The sequence below is a fragment of the Cryptomeria japonica genome, chromosome 1 (genome assembly GCF_030272615.1).
Source record: "Cryptomeria japonica chromosome 1, Sugi_1.0, whole genome shotgun sequence".
NCBI lineage: Eukaryota > Viridiplantae > Streptophyta > Pinopsida > Cupressales > Cupressaceae > Cryptomeria > Cryptomeria japonica.
In genome coordinates, this window is record NC_081405.1 from 309,330,114 (window position 1) to 309,350,723 (window position 20,610).

The following is a 20,610-nucleotide window of genomic DNA, read 5'->3' on the forward strand; positions in this document are numbered from 1 at the left end:
TACAAAGTAGAAGGCATCCATAGCAAATCACCATCATGAATCACTTGTTTCATCATTGGAAGATATTATTGATGAGTCAAATTCATCAATGAAATATTCATACAAATTCATGTCACCTATTTTATCAGACAAATATATCCTACAATGCAACATAGCTAACAAAAGGTCAGATATGTGTTCCTTTTACCAATCCCAAAACCAATACATCTATTGAACATTATGATTTCAATATTATTCTTGCTTGTGATTTTCTTCAATATCATTAATTTCTAATGAATGCAAATCTTGCATAGGCTAAATAGATAGAATTAATCCTAATAGTTGGAATGTCTTCAACATGTTTAACAATTGGTATCATAGTCATCCAATGCATAGTAGAACATATCCCAAATATAATTTTCACCAAATGAGTTTGATATCATGCAGGTTATTCACACATGCAACATGAGCATACATATTCAATACATTTTGAAGCATAATAGTGATTCTCAAATGTTGGCCAAACATGATTTAAATTATACCATCTAAAAAGGAGAAATCTTAAATATATTGTGCCTTCCAAAGGTTGTTTTACAAAAAATTCTTTCTTGAATGAGCAAACATAATTTAAATTGGATTTATATGTTTTACCAAATTAATTTATTTCTTCTTCCAACAACTAAGTTGGTGCAACACATACTTTACCTTGCACTACACTACTTCGCATCCAAAACTATGATATACAATAATGAATATAAATACAACTATAATACAATAATGCATAAACTAAAACCCCATAGACCAAATTGTAGAGTAAAAATATAGTCAAATTCCAGTGGGATTCACTTTATCCACTGAAATCATCGCCTGTTACGAAATTTCATTCATCAAAACATCAACAATCTGAGAATGTTTTATTTCTTACAAATAGGGGTGTGAAATGCTCAAAGAAAAATTAAATCTTTATCAAGTATGAGTGCTTTTGGTGTCTAAGACTTGAACCTTTTCTTATAGTTTTTTATATAAATTTTAATAATTATTTAATACAATATTACTTCCCTTTTAAAGAAAAAGCACAACCATATTGAAAAGAAAAAATATTATCATATTTTGACTTTAAATTCAACATGATAGTTGTACGAAAGAAGGGTCAATCATGTAATTAATTTTATTCTTTTGCACTATTAGTGATGAATGTTTGTTAATAAATAAATTTATATGATTATTTTTATTTAATTTATTACATCTAAGGTTTTAGGATCTATAATTGATAGGCATTTATAATTGACAGTGCATTTAGTTGTCACTGGTCAATGAATAGTGTGATCATAATATTCATGTTTGATGAGACATTCTCACCAACCAAGATTAAACCACAATTGCACCTTACTATTAAAAACAATTTGATGCAAACTATTGGCACCTAAATAAATTTCTCCTCCATGATAAATATATATTCATCTATATCCTTTCCCCTATCCTTTAATACTCTCTCTATTTATCTCTTCTTCTCCCTCACTCCCTCTCTCCCACTCTACCTCTCCCTCTCCCTCTCCATCTATATCTCTATCTTAATATATTCCTCTCTATCTCTCTCCCCTATCTCTATCTCGTTACCTCTCCATATCACTCCATCTTTCTATATCTCTTGAATTATCCTTTATCATCTCTCTACTTTTGTCCTTCTCTCTCACTCTATATATTCACCCTTTCAATCTTTATCTATCCCCTCCCCTCTTTCTCTCTTTCTCTCTTTTTCATCTACTTCTCCATCTCCATATCTATCCCCTGTCTCTCTTGCTCATTCCCTCTCTATATCTATCTCATTATTTCCCCCTTTGTCTACCCTTTTTATACATCTAGCTCTCCTATTCCCTCTCTCTTTATTGCAAACATTACAGGATCTTGTTGCTAATGGAGCTTGATTATCATCCTAATTCAAAGGTTTTGTTCCGGATATGTTTGGATCCTATTTCCAAACCTTTGTTGCATAAACAACATCATTTGCTAAATTATGTACCATCTGCCCTCAAGTACACCACATAATTATATGCAAAAATAGACCATTTTTTTCTTTCTAAAATTAATCTCCCAAGCCTTCTCGATGTTCCCACTGCACACTAAGGTGCAATTGCTAGTTTAGGATTGGTAAGACGACATATTTTGGAGGCAACTGCAAGTGGAGAGAATACATTGGATCTCCCTTCTTGAATTTATTTATATTAGATGCCACCAAGCTACGCAGCTATTATAATGATCAGTATTCGAGGTGAAGGCCAGCGCAATATACAGCACCAGCTTTCCAGTGAGAGGGTATTGGATTTCCAGCATAAACCCATTCTCCCACTTAAAGTGGGAACCGAATAGCGAGATTGCCTGTGGGAGGTGACATTAGTATGTCCCACACAACCCGATAGCTCCTCCGCATTGCTTTCCAATCAGAAGTTTTCTCCTGCCATCTCACCATCACACGTCAGCAGTAGAAATACAATACATCTCTTTGGCCTCCTTGGTACCACAACGCCACAACGTATGATTTTGTTTTATATACCTGAGAAAGTTCAACAGCCACAACATCTTTTTGGCCTCCTTGGTACAGCAACACCAAAGATAGATAATCGGGGTAATTGCTGCTCTTGTTAATCTTGAAACATATATTGTGTCCTGGATTCTTGTAAGGCACTCTCAAAGGTTGCAGCCATCATAACTATCAGCAATTAGTTACTCATGAGAATATCTCAAATAGTGTAAGGTTAAGAGCTCTAGGCTTACCGTTTGTAGTCAATGTCAACAACAGCCAAAGCCTTCAATTGCTTATCTTTACCCTGCTTGGCCATAGTCTTGAAAGCACGAGGACTCATAATGAAATCAGTTCGATTGCCTTCTCCATGATCTGTGACCACTACTATTACTCCACTGTCTGCGCAGAGGTACTTATTTTTGCATGTCACCTATTTGAAAAGTAATATCATTCTGTAGAATTTTGAACCTGACCTATCCTCTCTGAACCAACTGATTAGCAAACAATAACAGCAAAAAGAAGAAAACACCAATATCTTTATTGAAGCTTAATTAAAAAATTACATAGAGGCTGTATATATAAAGAATTTGCAGTCTAGAAGAATAAATAATAACTGCAGTTCTAAATATATTCCTAGCTTTGCATGAAAAGCTACTAAGGCTCTCAAACTAAAAAAAGCAAACTACTCCCTAAATTAAGAATACAATAAGTGCATGCACAACATGCTTTATTTACTAAAAAACAAACTCATGCAAAAAGCAAAACTAAAAATAGTCCTAAGGATTCATACATGCTGGAGTACATGCTTTATTTGCATGAATAAACAAAAAAACTATTAACTAAAAATAGCTTATGCATGGTGATGAATGGATAGCTTCATGTCCAAACTGGAGTTGCACGGAGCTGCATGCTAGAGCAGCATCACTTATCAACATACTTCCCCTTGATGCTGAGAGGGCTGACAATCTTATCTCATAGTGCTATAAACTGAGCTTTCGCAACCGCTTTGGTGAATATATCTGCTAGTTGATCCTGGGTGTTGATGTGCTTCAATTCAACATCCTTCTTTTGCACCAAATCTCGTATGAAGTGATATTTCAAATCAAAATGCTTAGTTCTGCTGTGATGAACCGGATTCTTAGCTAACTTGATGGCACTCACATTGTCACAATAAATTACTGTAGGCTGAATTTGTTTTTCTCCAATTTCTTCCAAAAATTTTCTGAGCCAAAGAGCTTGTGTACCTGCTGAGGTAATTGCAACATACTTCGCTTCTGTAGATGAGAGGGCAACAATACTTTGCTTTTTTGAGCTCCGGGTAATTAAACCAGAACCAAAAGAAAAACAATTCCCAGATGTAGATTTACGGTCATCCATACTACCTCCCCAATCTGAATCACTAAAACCTACTAGATTGAACTTTTCAGAAGGGTAGTAATGAATACCAAAACTTAAATTCCCTTTCACATACCTCAAAATCCTCTTGGCTGCCTTCATATGTATTTCAGATGGATTTGTCATATACCTTGAAACAAGTGAAACTGAATAGGCAATATCAGGCCTTGTGTGGATTAGAAACATCAAGCTCCCTACAATACTTCTGTAAGTTGTCTCATCAACTAAATCAGCACCATCATCTCTACATAACAAATCTCCATGAGCACTTGGAGTGGAGGCAGGGTTACAATCAGTCATATTAAATTTCTTCAGCATATCCTGGGCATACTTTGTTTGACAAATGAAAATCTCATCCTTACTTTGATAAACCTCCATTCCTAGAAAATATTTCATTTGACCAAGATCTTTCATCTCAAATTATTTCATCATAGCAGCTTTGAATTCATCTTTCATCTTAGAACTACTACCCATATACAAAAGATCATCAACATACAAACTTATGATGAGAATATCAGTACCTTCTTGTTTGTAGTATAGGGTAGGATCACTCTTACTTCTCTGGAAGCCATTCTCCTGAAAGTATCCATCAATCCTGGCATACCACGCTCTTGGTGCTTGCTTGAGGTCATACAAAGCCTTCTTCAACTTGTAGACATAATTATCTTTTCGTTCCACTTCAAAACCTTGTGGCTTCTCCACATACACTTCCTCTTCTAAGTACCCATTCAAGAAGGCACTTTTCACATCCATATGATGTATGCTCCACTTCTTTTGAGCTGCTAATGAAATCAACATTCTTATGGTCTCTTGTCTTGCTACTGGTGCAAATGTCTCTTCATAATCAATTCCATACTTTTGTGTGAAGCCTTTAGTAACTAATCTCGCTTTGTGTCTTTCAACACTCCCATCACTATTAAATTTGGTCTTGTAGACCCATTTGGTGCCAATCCTTTTTTTGTCATGTGGAAGTTCTGTTAACTCCCAAGTATCATTCTTGTGAATGGAATCCATCTCTTCTTCCATGGCTTTCACCCAAACCTCATTAGTACATGCATCTTCAAAACATGATGGTTCAAAATCAGCCTTGGCTAATAAAGCAAAATTCACTGTTTCACCTACTGGGTTTTCTTCATGTACTTGATTTCCACTCCTCTGGTAGATATCACTCAATCTCCTTACTTTCCTTGTAGAACTTGGAGAAGAAGCTGGACTTGAACTTGGTACTAAAGAACTTGATGAAGGGTTTCTTGGTGGAGTTAAACCACTGGATATAGAAACACTAGTTGGCTGCTCATGATCAATATCAGCAATTATATCATCATTCAAAATAGATTTTGGCTTCTCAACATGGCCCTTTTTATGACCATAAACTCCCCCTTCATCAAAAATCACATCTCTTGAGACAATAAGCTTGTTAGTGAGGGGATTATATAATCTATAAGCCTTGCTTTTCTCACTATACCCAATAAAAATACATGACTCACTCTTTGCATCTAACTTCTGTCTATTCTGATCCGGTACATGCACATAAGCCAAACAACCAAAAACTTTGAAATGATTAACATTAGGCCTTTTACCATACCAAGCTTCATAAGGAGTCATCTTTTCTAGTGTATTGGTGGGGCTATGGTTGAGGATGTACACCGTTGTAGCAACTCCATCTCCCCAATAAGAATTGCTCAATCCCTTGGTTTGTAACATGCACCTTGCCATTTCAACCACAGTACGATTATTCCTTTCAGCTACTCCATTCTGTTGAGGTGTGTATGCAGTAGTAAGTTGTCTCTTGATGCCATTAAAATCACAATAATTTTGGAAAGCCTTTGAGCAAAATTCTCCTCCATGATCAGTCCTTAAACATTTGATCTCGCACCCTTTCTCATTTTCCACAAGGGCTTTAAACTTCTTGAATGTATCCAAGGCTTCATCTTTGGCCTTCAAAAAATATACCCAACAATTTCGTGAGTAATCATCAATAAAAGTGATGAAATATGATGACTTACCCAAACTCTTAGTCTGCATAGGACCACATATATCTGAATGAACAAGCTGAAGTGGGTGATGAGCCCTCCATGCATTGCCCTTTGGAAACTTTTCTCTTGCATGCTTTCCTTTAGCACAACCTTCACAAACCTCCTTGTGTTCCTCAACCTTGGGCAAACCAGAAATTAATGCATGTGAGGTTAGAAACTTCAAACTATGAAAATTTAAATGCCCATACCTGAGATGCCATAACCAACTTGAATCCTCATAAGCCATATTTGCCAAACTGTTGTTATGTTCACCAAACCTCAAGGGGAACATCCTATTTCTTGTCATAGGAACAACAGTGATCACCCTATTATCCTTATTCTTATCATAGATAGTACAAGTCTTATTCTCAAAGACTACTTTATAATTTTTCTCACATAGCTGCCCAACACTTAACAAATTGTGCTTCAATTGTGGAGTATAATAAATATCATGAATACTCTTTATACCTTCTTTTGTTTGGACTTCCATAGCTCCTTTGGCAGCAACCTCCAATGATTTATCATCACCAAGCTGGATCTTGGATTTGAAACTTCCATCCTTTGTTGAGAACAACTTCTCATTCCCTGTCATATGGTTAGAGCATCCAGAATCTAGGTACCAAACATCTTTACTAGTATTTTCACCCTTGGCATAAGATAAAAATAAGTGATCAGGAGGATTGTCACTACTTTCTTGAGCATAGTTAGCACTTTTACCTTCTTTCAATCTGCATTCTCTTTCAAAGTGGCCATACCTATTACAATGGTAACATTGAACATTTCTCTTATCAAATCTGCCTCTACCTCTTCCTCTGAAACCACCACTTCCTCTTGAGCCACCTCTTCCTCTACCTCTTGAATAATTTTGGCTTTGCCCTTTACCTCGGCCTTGATTGATTTTGGCACTACTGCTGCTTGTATCTTCATTTTTTGTGATTAGCAATTTAGAAGAAAATGCTTTCTCTACACCTTCAAAAGAATCTTTCAATCTTTCTTCATGAGACATCAGGGATCCAACCAGTTGATCAAACTATAGTTTTGTCAAATCCTTGCTTTCTTCTATGATTATTGCTACATGATTCCATCTGGGTATCAAAGATCTCAACACCTTTTTAATCAAAACTTCATTGCTTACAATTTCTCCAAGTGTAGCCATTTTATTGACCACATCTTTGACTCTGACACAATAATCACTTATACTTTTAGCTTCTTGCATCTTCAAATTCTCGAACTCTCGCTTCAATGTCTGAAGCTTGACCACTTTAACTTGATCACTACCCTGGTAAGCTTCTTGTAGAGTCTTCCAAGCATCTTTGGCAGTTGTTGATCCTAATATTCTTTGAAATAAGCTCTTATCAAGAGCTATCTGAATGTGAAACAAAGCTTGAGCATTCTTTTTCCTTGCTTCCTTTCTTGTTGTTCTTTCATTGGCTGTAAGGTCATTCCAATCAGTTGGCTCTTCATAACCTGATTCAATAATCTCCCACAAATCTTTTCCAATCAAAAAGGTCAGCATCTTAATGCACCAATAATCATAATCATTTCCATCAAATTCTAGAACGGGCATATGGCTAGAATTCGACATGATTAACTTTGGCGAAATTCCAACAATAAAACTTTAACCCAAAACAATTTTACCTGCTCTGATACCACTTGTAGAATTTTGAACCTGACCTATCCTCTCTGAACCAACTGATTAGCAAACAATAACAGCAAAAAGAAGAAAACACCAATATCTTTATTGAAGCTTAATTAAAAAATTACATAGAGGCTGTATATATAAAGAATTTGCAGTCTAGAAGAATAAATAATAACTCCAGTTCTAAATATATTCCTAGCTTTGCATGGAAAGGTACTAAGGCTCTCAAACTAAAAAAAACAAACTACTCCCTAAATTAAGAATACAATAAGTGCATGCACAACATGCTTTATTTACTAAAAAACAAACTCATGCAAAAAGCAAAACTAAAAATTGTCCTAAGGATTCATGCATGCTGGAGTACATGCTTTATTTGCATGAATAAACAAAAAAAACTATTAACTAAAAATAGCTTATGCATGGTGATGAATGGATAGCTTCATGTCCAAACTGGAGTTGCATGGAGCTGCATGCTAGAGCAGCATCACTTATCAACACATTCAGCACTTCACTATAGCATTTTAACGAACAGCGTGCTTATTTAAAAATATAAAAATGGTTTATGTGTATTAATTATATAATAATAATTACCTTATAGAAAGCGCCACATCCAGCCCCATTTCTGTATAATGACTGAGTTGCTGCAGCAACATTTCCACCCCTGAGGTCCCTCCCATACTCAACGTATCCGCAAGCGCCACCTTAACATTCATATTCAGCGTGCTTAGCCTTCATTTCCTTAATAAGGCAATCAAAATTAAATCATAATGGAAAAATGTAGTGTTAGCATATATTACTGGGAGTTCCTAAGCCGTCTGGAGTTTCATAATAAGCAGCACGTGATTGTATGAAGTGGGGACTGGAGTGACCCACGCTCAATAGTACTTCTAACACTATTAGGAGGACAACTAATGTCCCTGAGCGAGGATAAGCCATTCGTACAACCAGGGATAAGAAATTGAATTCAACTATAACAAGGCCTTGCTTGATTACTGGACTAAGAGAGACCGGAATGAGACCAACTGATGTTTCTAAATTGTATTTATAGAGAAGCGAGGATGAGCTCGAGCCTGCGGTTTTAACCCAAAAAAAAAACTGCAACTGTGTTGCGTTTCAGAGATAAGCTATAATCACTCAGATTTATCATTTGATTCTGTTTTTCAAATAATTAAAAATTAAAATAGAAGGAGTTTTTTTTTCCAACTAAAAATTTAATACAGTCAATGGTAAATTTGGAGTGCTGGATAGACGTTGCCTAATCCCCACCTACTACGATTAGACTTTGACTATTTCTGTATACGTGGAAGAGGTTGACCCAGATAACATATCCAGATCCGACATATAGTATGCTTCTTCTCCCCTGTTTTGCCTAAACAAATCTGCCTTCATTTAGCTGATCTTCCTGCTTTACATGATTCAATGAATAATTGAAACAACTTCTGATTCAATAAATAAATGAAACAAATAAATGTTAGGGTTCTACCAACACCAATAAAGTATAATTCTGGACACAAAAATCATGATACACACGCTACACCACAAGTCACTGCACATCTTCAAATTTCAGACTTAATATAGACTCAAATATCATTACCCAAGAGAACAAAAATACTAATAGGACCAAGATACACATGAATACTATCAATCAACATGACATCCAATAACCTGAAATATCTAGATCACCAACACATCTTCCAAAGAACCAAAGAACCAAAGGTTCTATTAACACACATTGTGGATCACTAATATCAAGAACAATAGAGACATCAATGCCAACCACTTAACAACACCATCACATCTGCAACACACACATCCACAAAAATGTGATAATCATCAACCCTCTAAGTTGTAGAACACTTTCACAATGGACTGCTTTAACTACATGTATTTATAGTTCTCCATGTTATTTGTTAAATGTTCTCTAATTCATTTTCCTCATTTCTATGTTTGTTCATTTATAACAATAACAACATGATTTTGTGGACATATTTCTGAAAATTTAAAACCCTTCATCTTTTGTGCAAATACAAATCACCAGCCCTTCAACTAGCAATGTTGCTACATTCCATTTGTATCTTCAAATGTACTTACTACTTCACAATGAATTTCTTCCAATTTCAGTTATCTAATTAATAAAATTTGAGGTACTGCTTCCTTTTCCTTTTTACAATTCATTCTTTATTCTCTTACACAACTCCCTAACACTTTACTATTATAATTCCTACAAGTCTAACAATACTTTTATCTATATTTTTTATATTCCATACCCAACTCCACACAAAGTCGACAGTCGCCAACTCTTCAAGTTGTAGAACACTTTCGCATTGCATTGCTTCTACAACATACAAGTGCAATTTTGTGTTTTATTTAAAAAATGTTCATCAAGCCTATTGTTAGACTATTACAAGGATTTAATCCTTACTAGCATCAAGTAGAAGATATTAATGCAACCATCTATATAACATTGTCCTCCTTTCTTTTTCATTTTGTTTATCTCCCCTTCCTTGCCCATATCTCAAAAAGGTTGATTACCAATGTAGAGCTCCAATCATTTTCCCATTCCATAACAAAGACTACCTAGACCATCGAACTATCAATATTTCTTCAACCTACAATGAGATTCATTGCAACAAGTTACAAAATTTAGGTGCTACGGAACACAATCATAAGAATATTGGTTCCATGTGGTATTCTTGTCATTTCAATACTTGAATTAATAAAACTGGACGTACTTTTAAAACGTTTCTCTTTCATTTCTGTTTTACAATTTATTTTTTATTCTCTTATACAGGTTTCTAAGGCTTAATTTATAAATTCTACAGCTCTAACAATACTCCTTTCTACTCTTTTTAGATTCCATACACACATCCACAAAAAGTTGACAATCACCAACTCTCCATGTTGTGGACCATGATTCACACATTGGAATGCTTCTACAACAGATAGGTATGGTTCTCCCCTTTTATTTGTGAAATGTTCTCTAATTCATTTTCCTCATTTCACTATTTGTTCATTCATAACAATAACAACCCGATTCTATGGACATTTAAAAAAAAGCTAACAGTCTTCTATCTTTTGTGAAAATACAAATCACCACCCCTTCAACTTACAACCTTACTCCTAATTTTAATTATTTCCCGAAATTAGATATGCACTCCCCTCTATTCTTATCTACAAATGTATTGCTTCACAATGAACTTCTTCCAATTTCAAATATCGAATTAAAAAAAATAGACATAATGTTTGAAAAATCATTTCTTCCGATTTTGTTCTTCAAAATTCCTATTTTACATTTTGATCTCTTTATTAACATTTCTCTTTACATTACTAACATCAATACAAACCTCTCAACACTACAATGACCTGTAACTAAGATTGCAAATATTATCTCAATGAGATCAACATAATATGTGATATTTTTCCACATATGTTCTTCATTTTGTTTGGATTCCATCCACATTTATTTCATGCAAATATCTACTAAATTCCTCCATTGTACTTTAATCTTTGTATTAAAATTTCTCTTTATACTACTTACATCAATACAAAGTTCTCAACCCTACACTAGCCTATGATGAACATGCCAAAGATTATCTCACTAAGATCAACATAATAAGTAACATCTTACTATATTTGTTCTCGATTTTCCTTTCCACATTTCACTTTTAAATCAAATATCTTGTCAACCTATCAAATGGATCTTCTTATTTTTTAATTAAAATGGAATATAAACTAATTTTTTCCCCCTTTTATTTTACTATCATACCTACTTATCCCCTAATTAATAAAATTTAGATTTTTCTTCTACTATTACTTTTAGTATGGCTTATTCAAATGATGCAAAAGTTGATGAAAGACAAACCATTGATAAGTATTCAATTTAAAAAGATTGATGATATTACTTATCTTAGTACTTATTTCTTTCAAAACTTGACTTTTTGTTATGGCAACATTCTTGTTCCTTTCTTTTATTGTTCTTCCTATCTTCATTGCTAAGTTACTTATTGGTTGAACTACCAAACAATTACTAATAGTTTATAACTTACATATAGGATAAATAAGTGTCCTTGACAGATTTTGGTGTCTTTACAAAAGCTTAAAGTTTTATGCTTGAGGACATGAAATAATATTAGAATTTAATCAAATACTCTATTGGTCTACTATATCCTACAAAAACTAATCAATAGGATATTTTGTATTCTAAAGTATCCATTAGAAGTGTTTCTGATTAGTTTTTATTATTACATTTTAACAACAGTGACCAAATTATCGTATCATAAGTTCTTGAGATGTAGCATGAATACTTGTATTTCTCACATTAAGAGATTTGGTGGACTTGAATCATAATTCTAATACGTTTGCCTCAATCTTTAATCACTATAATAAAATTGCATGAACTATTTATTGCATAACAAGGTACTTTCTATTCCACAAGCTCTAATCCCATAGCTTCCTTACTTAAAGCCACCCATGACTCTGCATTGCTCTCCTCTAGCTCTGGGTTTGGGTCAAGTAAAAATGTTTCTTTTTTGATAAAGTTCTTAGTTTGTGCCAAGATTGGCAAGAAAAGGGTATCTCCATGTAGTACACCATCTCTTTGTGTCTGTGTTGGGTGGTTGTTCTGTGTTTTTGGTTGTCTTAGTTCTTCTTTGTTTACTGGTCTTTTAGTGTAGTTGTTAGCTCTTTGTTTGCCCTGCTAGGTTTTTGTTGTCCTTTGGTGGGTTTTTTTTTTTTTGGTTGTGCAACCCTCATGCACTCTTGGTGTGGCTTTGTAGATATGTAACAATACAGGCCTATCTGGCTTTTATTAATCAAAACAAGGCACTAACTTGCCACATCTAAAAAAACAGAAACCAAATTAACTAACGTGCAATAATGTATCAGATGCATTTGCTTGTATCTTTGATCTGGATAAAAAAATGATAGATTGTTAACAACAATTTAAAGAATGTCCCCCTATTATGCTAAAATAATGCAATACCGCGTGTCTAAATTACTAAGAGAACGGGCAATGAGTTGCTTAACATTACTTTATAGAATTTGTTATTCGTAGATCAAAAGTTGTCTTCCACCAAACAGTTTTGAAATTTTAGTAGTGTTCCCTAGCTAATAATGATGATTAGCACGGATGGGAGATTTTGATATGGTAAAGATGACAAAACAAGAAATCTATAAAATGCTAGTGTGAATTGAAAATGTCCTTTCAGCAAACGTAAATCAAGATGTGGGATTTAAAACGTGATTCAATAATTTATGCACGACAGTGACATGAAGGGATGAGGAAATATGTTTTTGGCATTGAATAAGGGTGGGGTGGGGAAATAGTGATTTGCGCGTGAAAGGTTTCCTGGAGGAGTCTATCAATCAATGCAAGTAGACTATTTTTATAAGGTAAAAATGATAAACAGCAAATCTATGTTTTACAAATTATGATTTTCACGTGCAATGTTTCCCAGAAAAATATAAACAATAATCTGTCGTTTACCTGCGTAAATAGAAAATGTGCTCCATTATCAAAGGTGCCTTTCCCGAATAGTATTTTTATCTTCGTATTAAGAGATGGACCATAGCCCTCTTTGTTATCATTAGCAGTCTCAACTCTGACGCTTATTTCTGCATTACATTCTCCATTCTTTGTTATCATTAGCACTCATAACCTGCCACTTATCTCTTCATACATTCCACACTCTTTGTTTGAATATGTCTACAGCCTTAACTGCATCCGGTGGAAGACGAGAAAGTCCGTATGGAGTTGAACTTGTTGAACATGATGGTTTCTTCTACGAGCCCGTAATCCTGGGAGGAGTTATGAACATGTACACAAAGTTCAAAGCACGGAAGGACGATATCTTTGTGTGTTCAGGAGTGAAGACGGGAACAACCTGGGTGAAAGCTATCGTTGCGAGCATTATGAGCGAAAGCAAGGGCCACGTTTTGAAGGGAAAGAATGCCCATGAATTGATTCGTCACTTAGAAGTAAGCTACAACTCACGATCATTGTTTAATGCCTCCTCTGTATTTGATGAAATGCCCTCGCCAAGGTTGTTCGGCACCCATCTGCCTTATTCTGCTCTTCCACCTGAAGTCACGTCTTTGGGCTGCCGAATGGTTTATATTGTTCGAAATCCCAGGGACACTTTCGTTTCTCACTGGAAGTTCTTACCTTCACTACAAACTCTCTTCAATGGTGAAACGACAGCTCCAGTTTCCAAGGAGGTATTCTTTGATTCATTTTGTAATGGTGTCTCTTTCTATGGTCCTTTTGTTGATCATGTCTTGAGCTTTTGGAATGCCAGCAGGAATCGAAGTAACATCTTGTTTGTGACATACGAAGATATGAAGGCAGATTCTTTGTACCACATCAAAAAGATTTCGGATTTCTTGGGGCAATCTTCTTTGACCGAGGAAGACATTCGTTGCATAGACAGTCAGTGCAGCTTTCCATCTCTTTCCACTCTAGATGTTAACAAAAGTGGCAAAATGAATTTCAAAAATGTCCAGTTAAACAATCGAGATCTTTTTCGCAAAGGTGAAGTGGGTGATTGGAAGAATCATTTCACCGCAGAAATGAGCAGGCGCATGGATTTGGTAGTGGAGAAAAAGTTCCAAGAAGCAGGCCTGTTTCTCAAGTATGAACTCTGACATACAGAAACCGCCTCATCAAACTGTTTGTACCCTCTGTTCGGTGTTTCCACATTGTTTGCAGATTGCAAAAAAAGTGTTTTAGAATAAACAAATATGTACTCTCTTGTCTTTTCTACATTGACAAAGCTTGATCTATCGATTTTACCAAATATTATTACCGCCTAGTATAACTCTATATGCCTTCCCCTCTTGCAGTAAAAGTCTTTTATACGATTTATCCATGGTCATTACAAGTATGTGATTTCAATAAATTATTGGAAGTGTAAGATTTGTACATATAATAATTGTCTTTCTTTATTATCATTTTAAAATTTTGGTTTTAAGTTTTTAGATTTTAAATGAATATGGAAAACTGTGTATACATTGATTTCATGTATCAATTATTTACATGTAAGTTCAACATTCTAAAGCAATTGAAACACATTAATATCATTGGTATTGTTTCATCGATTAGCTATGTCAATTTTTATGATTGATCTACTAATGATACCATTACCTAAAACTATTCATTTCTATGATCAAATATATATTGCATTTCCATTCTTCAAATATATGCTTCAATTTTAGATTAAAATGTGTCTTATTTTTATATATTTTAATACAAATAAACTAAGAGATCTATATGGATGTTTACTCAATTTTCATATTAAATAAGATCCAAAAAAAGATTTTTTGAAGAAGAAATGAATATTTTTAATAGAAAGAGTTTCTTGTTCCATATTCAGAGTATGTGAATGGTTGTGAAAGCATGGTGTTATGGAGCACTCTTGGCTTATATTATATCACTTATTTTATCATATATTTAACATACCTAAACATATCATTTGTCATGTGAGTGAATAAGTAACCTTGGCATTTGGGGTGTGTTTGGGATAGTAATTAGGAATTTTATATATTGAAGGGTTGGGAGATATATAGGGATATACAAGCAATTCAATCCCAACCTATTCCTTTAATCCTTCAACGACACTTAAAATTTGTAGTATGGCCATCTAAAAAGAAAAAAAATGTCAATTGATTTGAAATATATTTATGGTCCTCTAATTTTTGTATTAATGATATTTAATTGTAATATCAAGTAGTTGATGCAATATATCTCCTAAGATCTCAAATATTATAGAAGAGGACTTTGGTTGCATAAGTGTCTTATATTGTTGATTGCATAGTAGAGAATATGACAGTATATTAAATTCGATTTATTTAATTAAGTCAACTTAATCTTTTTATTCTATACCATGTGGAGAAAGATGAAACCTCGATCAATATTGTTAATCAAAGAATAATGAAATATATAGATGGATATTGTTGTCTAGTTGTCGAAAGGCATATGTGTAACTTTTGTAACTACATAATATACACATTTGTGCATATTTGAATGCAATACACCAAAATTATTGCCCCCCCTCCCCCTCCCCCAACTCCGCCCCCTCCATTGACATTAAAAAACATCAAATTCACTTTGCTCTAGGGACCCCCCCTTAAGGATTACACAACAAAACTTGTTCATAACATAAAATAAATACATATGTTGGAGAAGACATTTCATTGACAAGACAAATCGTGAATCAAGTGGAACTCCTGTAAGTTGCCTTGTAGCCCTCATAAATGCGTTGCTCCAAGCTAAATCCTTGAGCTCCACCTAACTCTCAAATAACTCGATCAAGAAAATAAACTCCTTATCTTCTTTGGCATGACCACTTCCTTTCAACTATGACAAAACCAACTTGAATTTGCTAGGAAATCTTGAGTGGTGGAAAACACATAAAGAGAGAAAAATGAGATTGCCTTAAAGTTGCAAGATTCTGAAATTGATTGATCTCACCATACAACCCTACCACTTATTTAAGTATTTTACACTCAACAATATAAAACAAAAAAATATTTGACACATGAAGACCTATGAGTGCTTTTCCCTCATCGATTTTGTTTCTATGAACAAACTTTTCAAATTCCTTAGTGAATTTAGGTTGGTCAACATCCAACATTTTCTAAGGACCTTGAGATTTCAATAATAATGACATCTTGAGCTTCCATGTGTGATAAATGTGTGGTGTGAGCAACTAAATCCTATAGTCTGACATAATATACAAAAGACCACTATGAAAAAATAGACACCCCTAAAATAGATGCAAATTGACGATTCCCAAAGACCAAATAATTTGCTAGGATAAACAATAATAACAATTTTTTTGGCAAAGTACTTTTTCCATAGTGATAAGATAAAATATCAGAACATGTAGGGCCAATTAGTGATCAGTTGGTAGGTATTTTGTACCAATTAACCACCAAGATACCAAAAGATTTGAGACCCAAGATTCCACATGAGAAAAAGTTCTCTTCAAATGACTACACCCACCACTCCTATGGTCTGACATAATATACAAAAGACCAATATGAAAAAATAGACACCCCCAAAAATAGATGCAAATTGGTGATTCCCAAACACCAAATAATTTCCTGGGATAAACAATAATAACATTTCATTTTTGGCAAAGTACCTTGTCCATAGTGATAAAATAAAATAATCGGTACATGTAGGGCCAATCAATGATGAGCTAGTAGACAAGTTGTACCAAATTAACCACCAAGATACCAGAAACTTTGAGGCTCAAGAATCCACATCAGCAAAAGTTCTCTTCAAATGACCACATGCACCAATCCTATGGTCTGACATAATATACAAAAGGCCAATATGAAAAAATAGATAGCCCTCAAAATAGATGCAAATTGATGATTCCCTAACACTAAATAATTTGCTAGGATAAACAATAATAATAATTTTTTTTGAGCAAAGTACCTTATCCATTGTCATAAGATGAAAAATTGGTACATGTAGAGATAATTAATGATGAGATGGTAGGCAAGCCATACCAAATTAACCACTAAGATACCAAAAGCTTCGAGGCTCAAGAATCCCCATCAGCAAAAGATCTCTTTAAATGAGAAAACTCAACACTCCACAAGTCACAAAACAAAGTCGCTAACCGGCCATAATTTAGATGTATCTGAGCCTTATGTGAGTAGTAATGTTCGAGAGGTGGGTGCCTAGTTATTTGAATAGGAAAGTATATTGTCCTATATCCAATATGGGACTAAATTGGCATTAATACTTTTAGCAAATATTAACCCATGGTAGGTCACCACAACTTCAATGAGGCGGTTAGTCTAACATCCCAACGAGAGTGCCACCATTGATAAAAGCCTACCATATTAATGTCTAATCACTCCCCCACACTTAGCCACCCAAGAATTTCCTTTAGCCGCCCCATTTCACCAATTTATTTTGATGATTCACCCTTTCACCTAATATTATTGGTCTATATTTAGTAATTTGGTCACTTAATTTTACCAAGAAGAATTCAATTGAGACTTGTGGTTGAACCATCAAATATTCCTCTATATCCTCTTGTTCGCAACAATGCAGAAAACTAAGAGGTTGGGGTGAATTAGTTTTATCGAATGAATAACCATGCAAAATATTTCATTGGTTAGATGACCTCAAAATCATACATAATCTTTAAGTGCAATTTCCAATGTGATAACGGTTCTATGTTCCTGGATCTTGTAACACATTTCCATATGTATGTCCAAGTTCAATGAATCTGGTAACACGTTTCACTCGGTGTAAATCAACTCCATGTGTCATCTTTGCTACTCGATAAACATGGAATGATACTCGGTAGATAGCTCGGTGCATACTGGGCTTTGTGACTACTTTCTTCTATAACTGACTGGACTGTGCATACCGGCTGAATATTTCGGTAGAGGTAACTGACTAGAGTATATAGAATAACTTTGAACATAAGACTAATAGAAACCTTAGTAAGTAGTAACAATCTCCCCTTTTGACATTAGTTGAGATGTTTGACAAAAACTACTTTCAAAGTTATAACTCAAAAATCTATATACTTGCAAAATTTGACTAAACTGACAATATATACATTTGTGAATGAAATAGTATATCTAGATATACTCCCCTTATCAATATACTGTACAAAACTCTGATTTTGCATGCTCGATGATCAATGTTCTCTGTGGTGCTCTTGTTCTTTGCTTACTGTTCTGTTCATTGCTCGGTATACTCTGCTCACTCTGCTCGGTATACTCCCCCTGTATACTACACTCCTTTTGTACTATACTTGATTCTTTGAATACTATATCACTCCCCCTTTTTGAAAAACATCAAAATTTAGTTACCATTCGGTGGTGGCAACTGGTCAAAAATGGATTTGTACTTTTCTATGCTTTGGTGAGAGTGACAGAGAGGGCATCCTTTACACTGTCCATTAAAGAATTATGTGCTTGAATATCAGCCAATAAAGAAATTAAGCCATCTAATGTGCTTGCCTCTTGAGTAGTAGGTAGGTGAGTGGCTCGATTAATCTGTTCTTGAATGGATGAAAGATGAGGAAGGAATAATGTCTAAAGTGTCATTATGTCCATCCTGATCTTGTGTTCTTCATTTCTTAGGTCCAATTGTTGAGCCATGAGCTGTTGTAACTTTGTATAGAAATTCTGAATTGAATTGGGCTCTGGGGTCAACTTATTTGAGAGATCGGTGATTTCTTTCTCAATTGCTTCAGTTTTATTTTTGGTGTCTTTAATGAATAAAGAAAATGTATAGAGTTTCTAAAATAAATAATGTGCTTGAGTTGAGGGGACAACTCAACAATAAATTTGACAAGTTTAACTTTGCTAAGAGCTATAGCTTTCTGTACCTCTTCTATCATTTTTGCAGTGAGCTCCTTGTCTTTTAGCTTGCTCAAATATTCAGATGTATCTACTCCAGATGTCTCTATCTGATTGAGAAGTTCATCTAGTTGAATATTGATGGTTGCATCGGTTAACATTGTAGCTTTAGGTAGCATATTTGATAATATTGTCTTTACCTTCTGAAGTACTTTATTTTTCTTTTGTATGGCCATTTGTTTTTCTTGTTCGGCCTTTGCTTTGCATAGTTCACCGAATTCAATGAGTTCTTGCCCTTTTAATTTTGATGTCAACATTGGGCAACACTATTGGTTTTGACAAATCTACTTTGAAGCTATGCTTTTTCATCTTCTTTTCTTTAGATTTGGCCGGTTGAACCAATACAATGGCTTGTGAGGCTTGATGACCCTCGGTAGGTTTCTCAGTAGAGGCAACACTTTGGTCAGTTTCTTTAGCCTCTGTAGTCTCCTTTGTTGTTTTGGTACTTGGTGTCTCAGTTGCAACATTTGCAGTGCTAGAAGGATCCTAAGAAGTCTGTTCCCCAGTGGTCTGAGGAGTAGCTTCTCCTTCTATAGACTTGTGAACCTTTGTACCTTGTTCAGTATCTTGAGGGGCCTCTATTGAGACAGGTTGATTGACCAGTGGATAAGGCTGAACTTGTTCCAAAACTGATTCACTAGATACAAGTTTTGCATATGCATTGCCTTCTATCATTTCCTATTCCGATGCCTCTGTATCCATGATATCTTCATCTATTTGAATGGTGTCTGCAGGGTCTTTCTCAGTGATATTAGGATCTTTCTTGGTGACATCAACTATTTCAACTTAAGCTTGCTCACCGACATCCTTGATTCTAAAGATTTCCTGTCACTTTTCTTTAATCTCATTTTCCACTTCAATATACAGACCATTCATCAGTTTCAAGGCTTTTTGTTTGACGAGGAACTTTGTGTCGTAGGTTGTCAGATGTTCTTTTATTTCAACTACCAACAAGTTAGGAAAGAGATGTACCAGACTTCTTTCTTTGATCTGTTTCTCCAAGTCTAGGGCATATTGCCATCTGTTATCAATATGTGCATATAATTCTTTTGGAAGAGAATTAGAGACTTCTAATGGGACCAATCAGAATTTTAGAAGTGTCCAGATGATAGCTTCTTCAATTTGTCTCTTTTCATCATCATTTCTGGTTTCATACTTAACATATCTGAAGGATCCAAATCCACCGTATTCCTTTAGATTAGCACAAAAAATTTCAACACTATGTACATTTACCTTCTTGCTCTTGACAATCTGAAAATTGCTTGCATCCTCAAATTCGGTATCACTAGACTCTTTTGCCAAAATGAGTCTCTGAGTAGATTTCTTGTGAGTTTTTGCTACCTTAGGAGTAGTAACACTCTTTGTTTTCTTACACGGTGAAGCTGCAGATGCTCTTGTATTAGGTCTCTTAGTAGGAGGAGTCGGTGAGGCCTTTGATGTGTCTTGTTTCTTTCTTTTCAACACTTTTCCCTTAGGCAGTTTGGTGCTCAGTGTTATAGTTGCATCTTGGGCTTCAGATTCCTCTTCGGTAATGGCTATAGTGCCTTTGACAGGTGTGGAGGAAGAATCTTCTCCGAATTTCTCCGATAATGCCTTTATCATCTTTGCTACCTTTCTTGTAGCTTTGGGTACTACAATGCTTTTTTTTACTTTTTCTTTCACTTCTT

General features: G+C 34.8%; 2 protein-coding genes across 2 annotated transcripts; one reads left to right on the plus strand and one right to left on the minus strand.

The window, feature by feature from the left end:
* Positions 1–2,326: 2,326 nt before the first annotated feature.
* Positions 2,327–8,485, minus strand: LOC131040544 (expansin-like B1). Its single transcript, XM_059209844.1, has 5 exons — positions 8,347–8,485; positions 8,141–8,250; positions 2,752–2,930; positions 2,531–2,663; positions 2,327–2,431 (listed from the first exon to the last, which is right to left on the minus strand). Exons 1-5 carry the CDS (start codon positions 8,483–8,485, stop codon positions 2,327–2,329), a joined length of 666 nt encoding a protein of 221 aa, XP_059065827.1.
* Positions 8,486–13,446: 4,961 nt separating this feature from the next.
* LOC131040547 (cytosolic sulfotransferase 5-like) lies at positions 13,447–14,230 on the plus strand. Its single transcript, XM_057973492.2, has one exon. It carries the CDS (start codon positions 13,460–13,462, stop codon positions 14,189–14,191), a length of 732 nt encoding a protein of 243 aa, XP_057829475.2. The 5' UTR covers positions 13,447–13,459; the 3' UTR covers positions 14,192–14,230.
* The last annotated feature ends 6,380 nt before the right edge of the window (positions 14,231–20,610 follow it).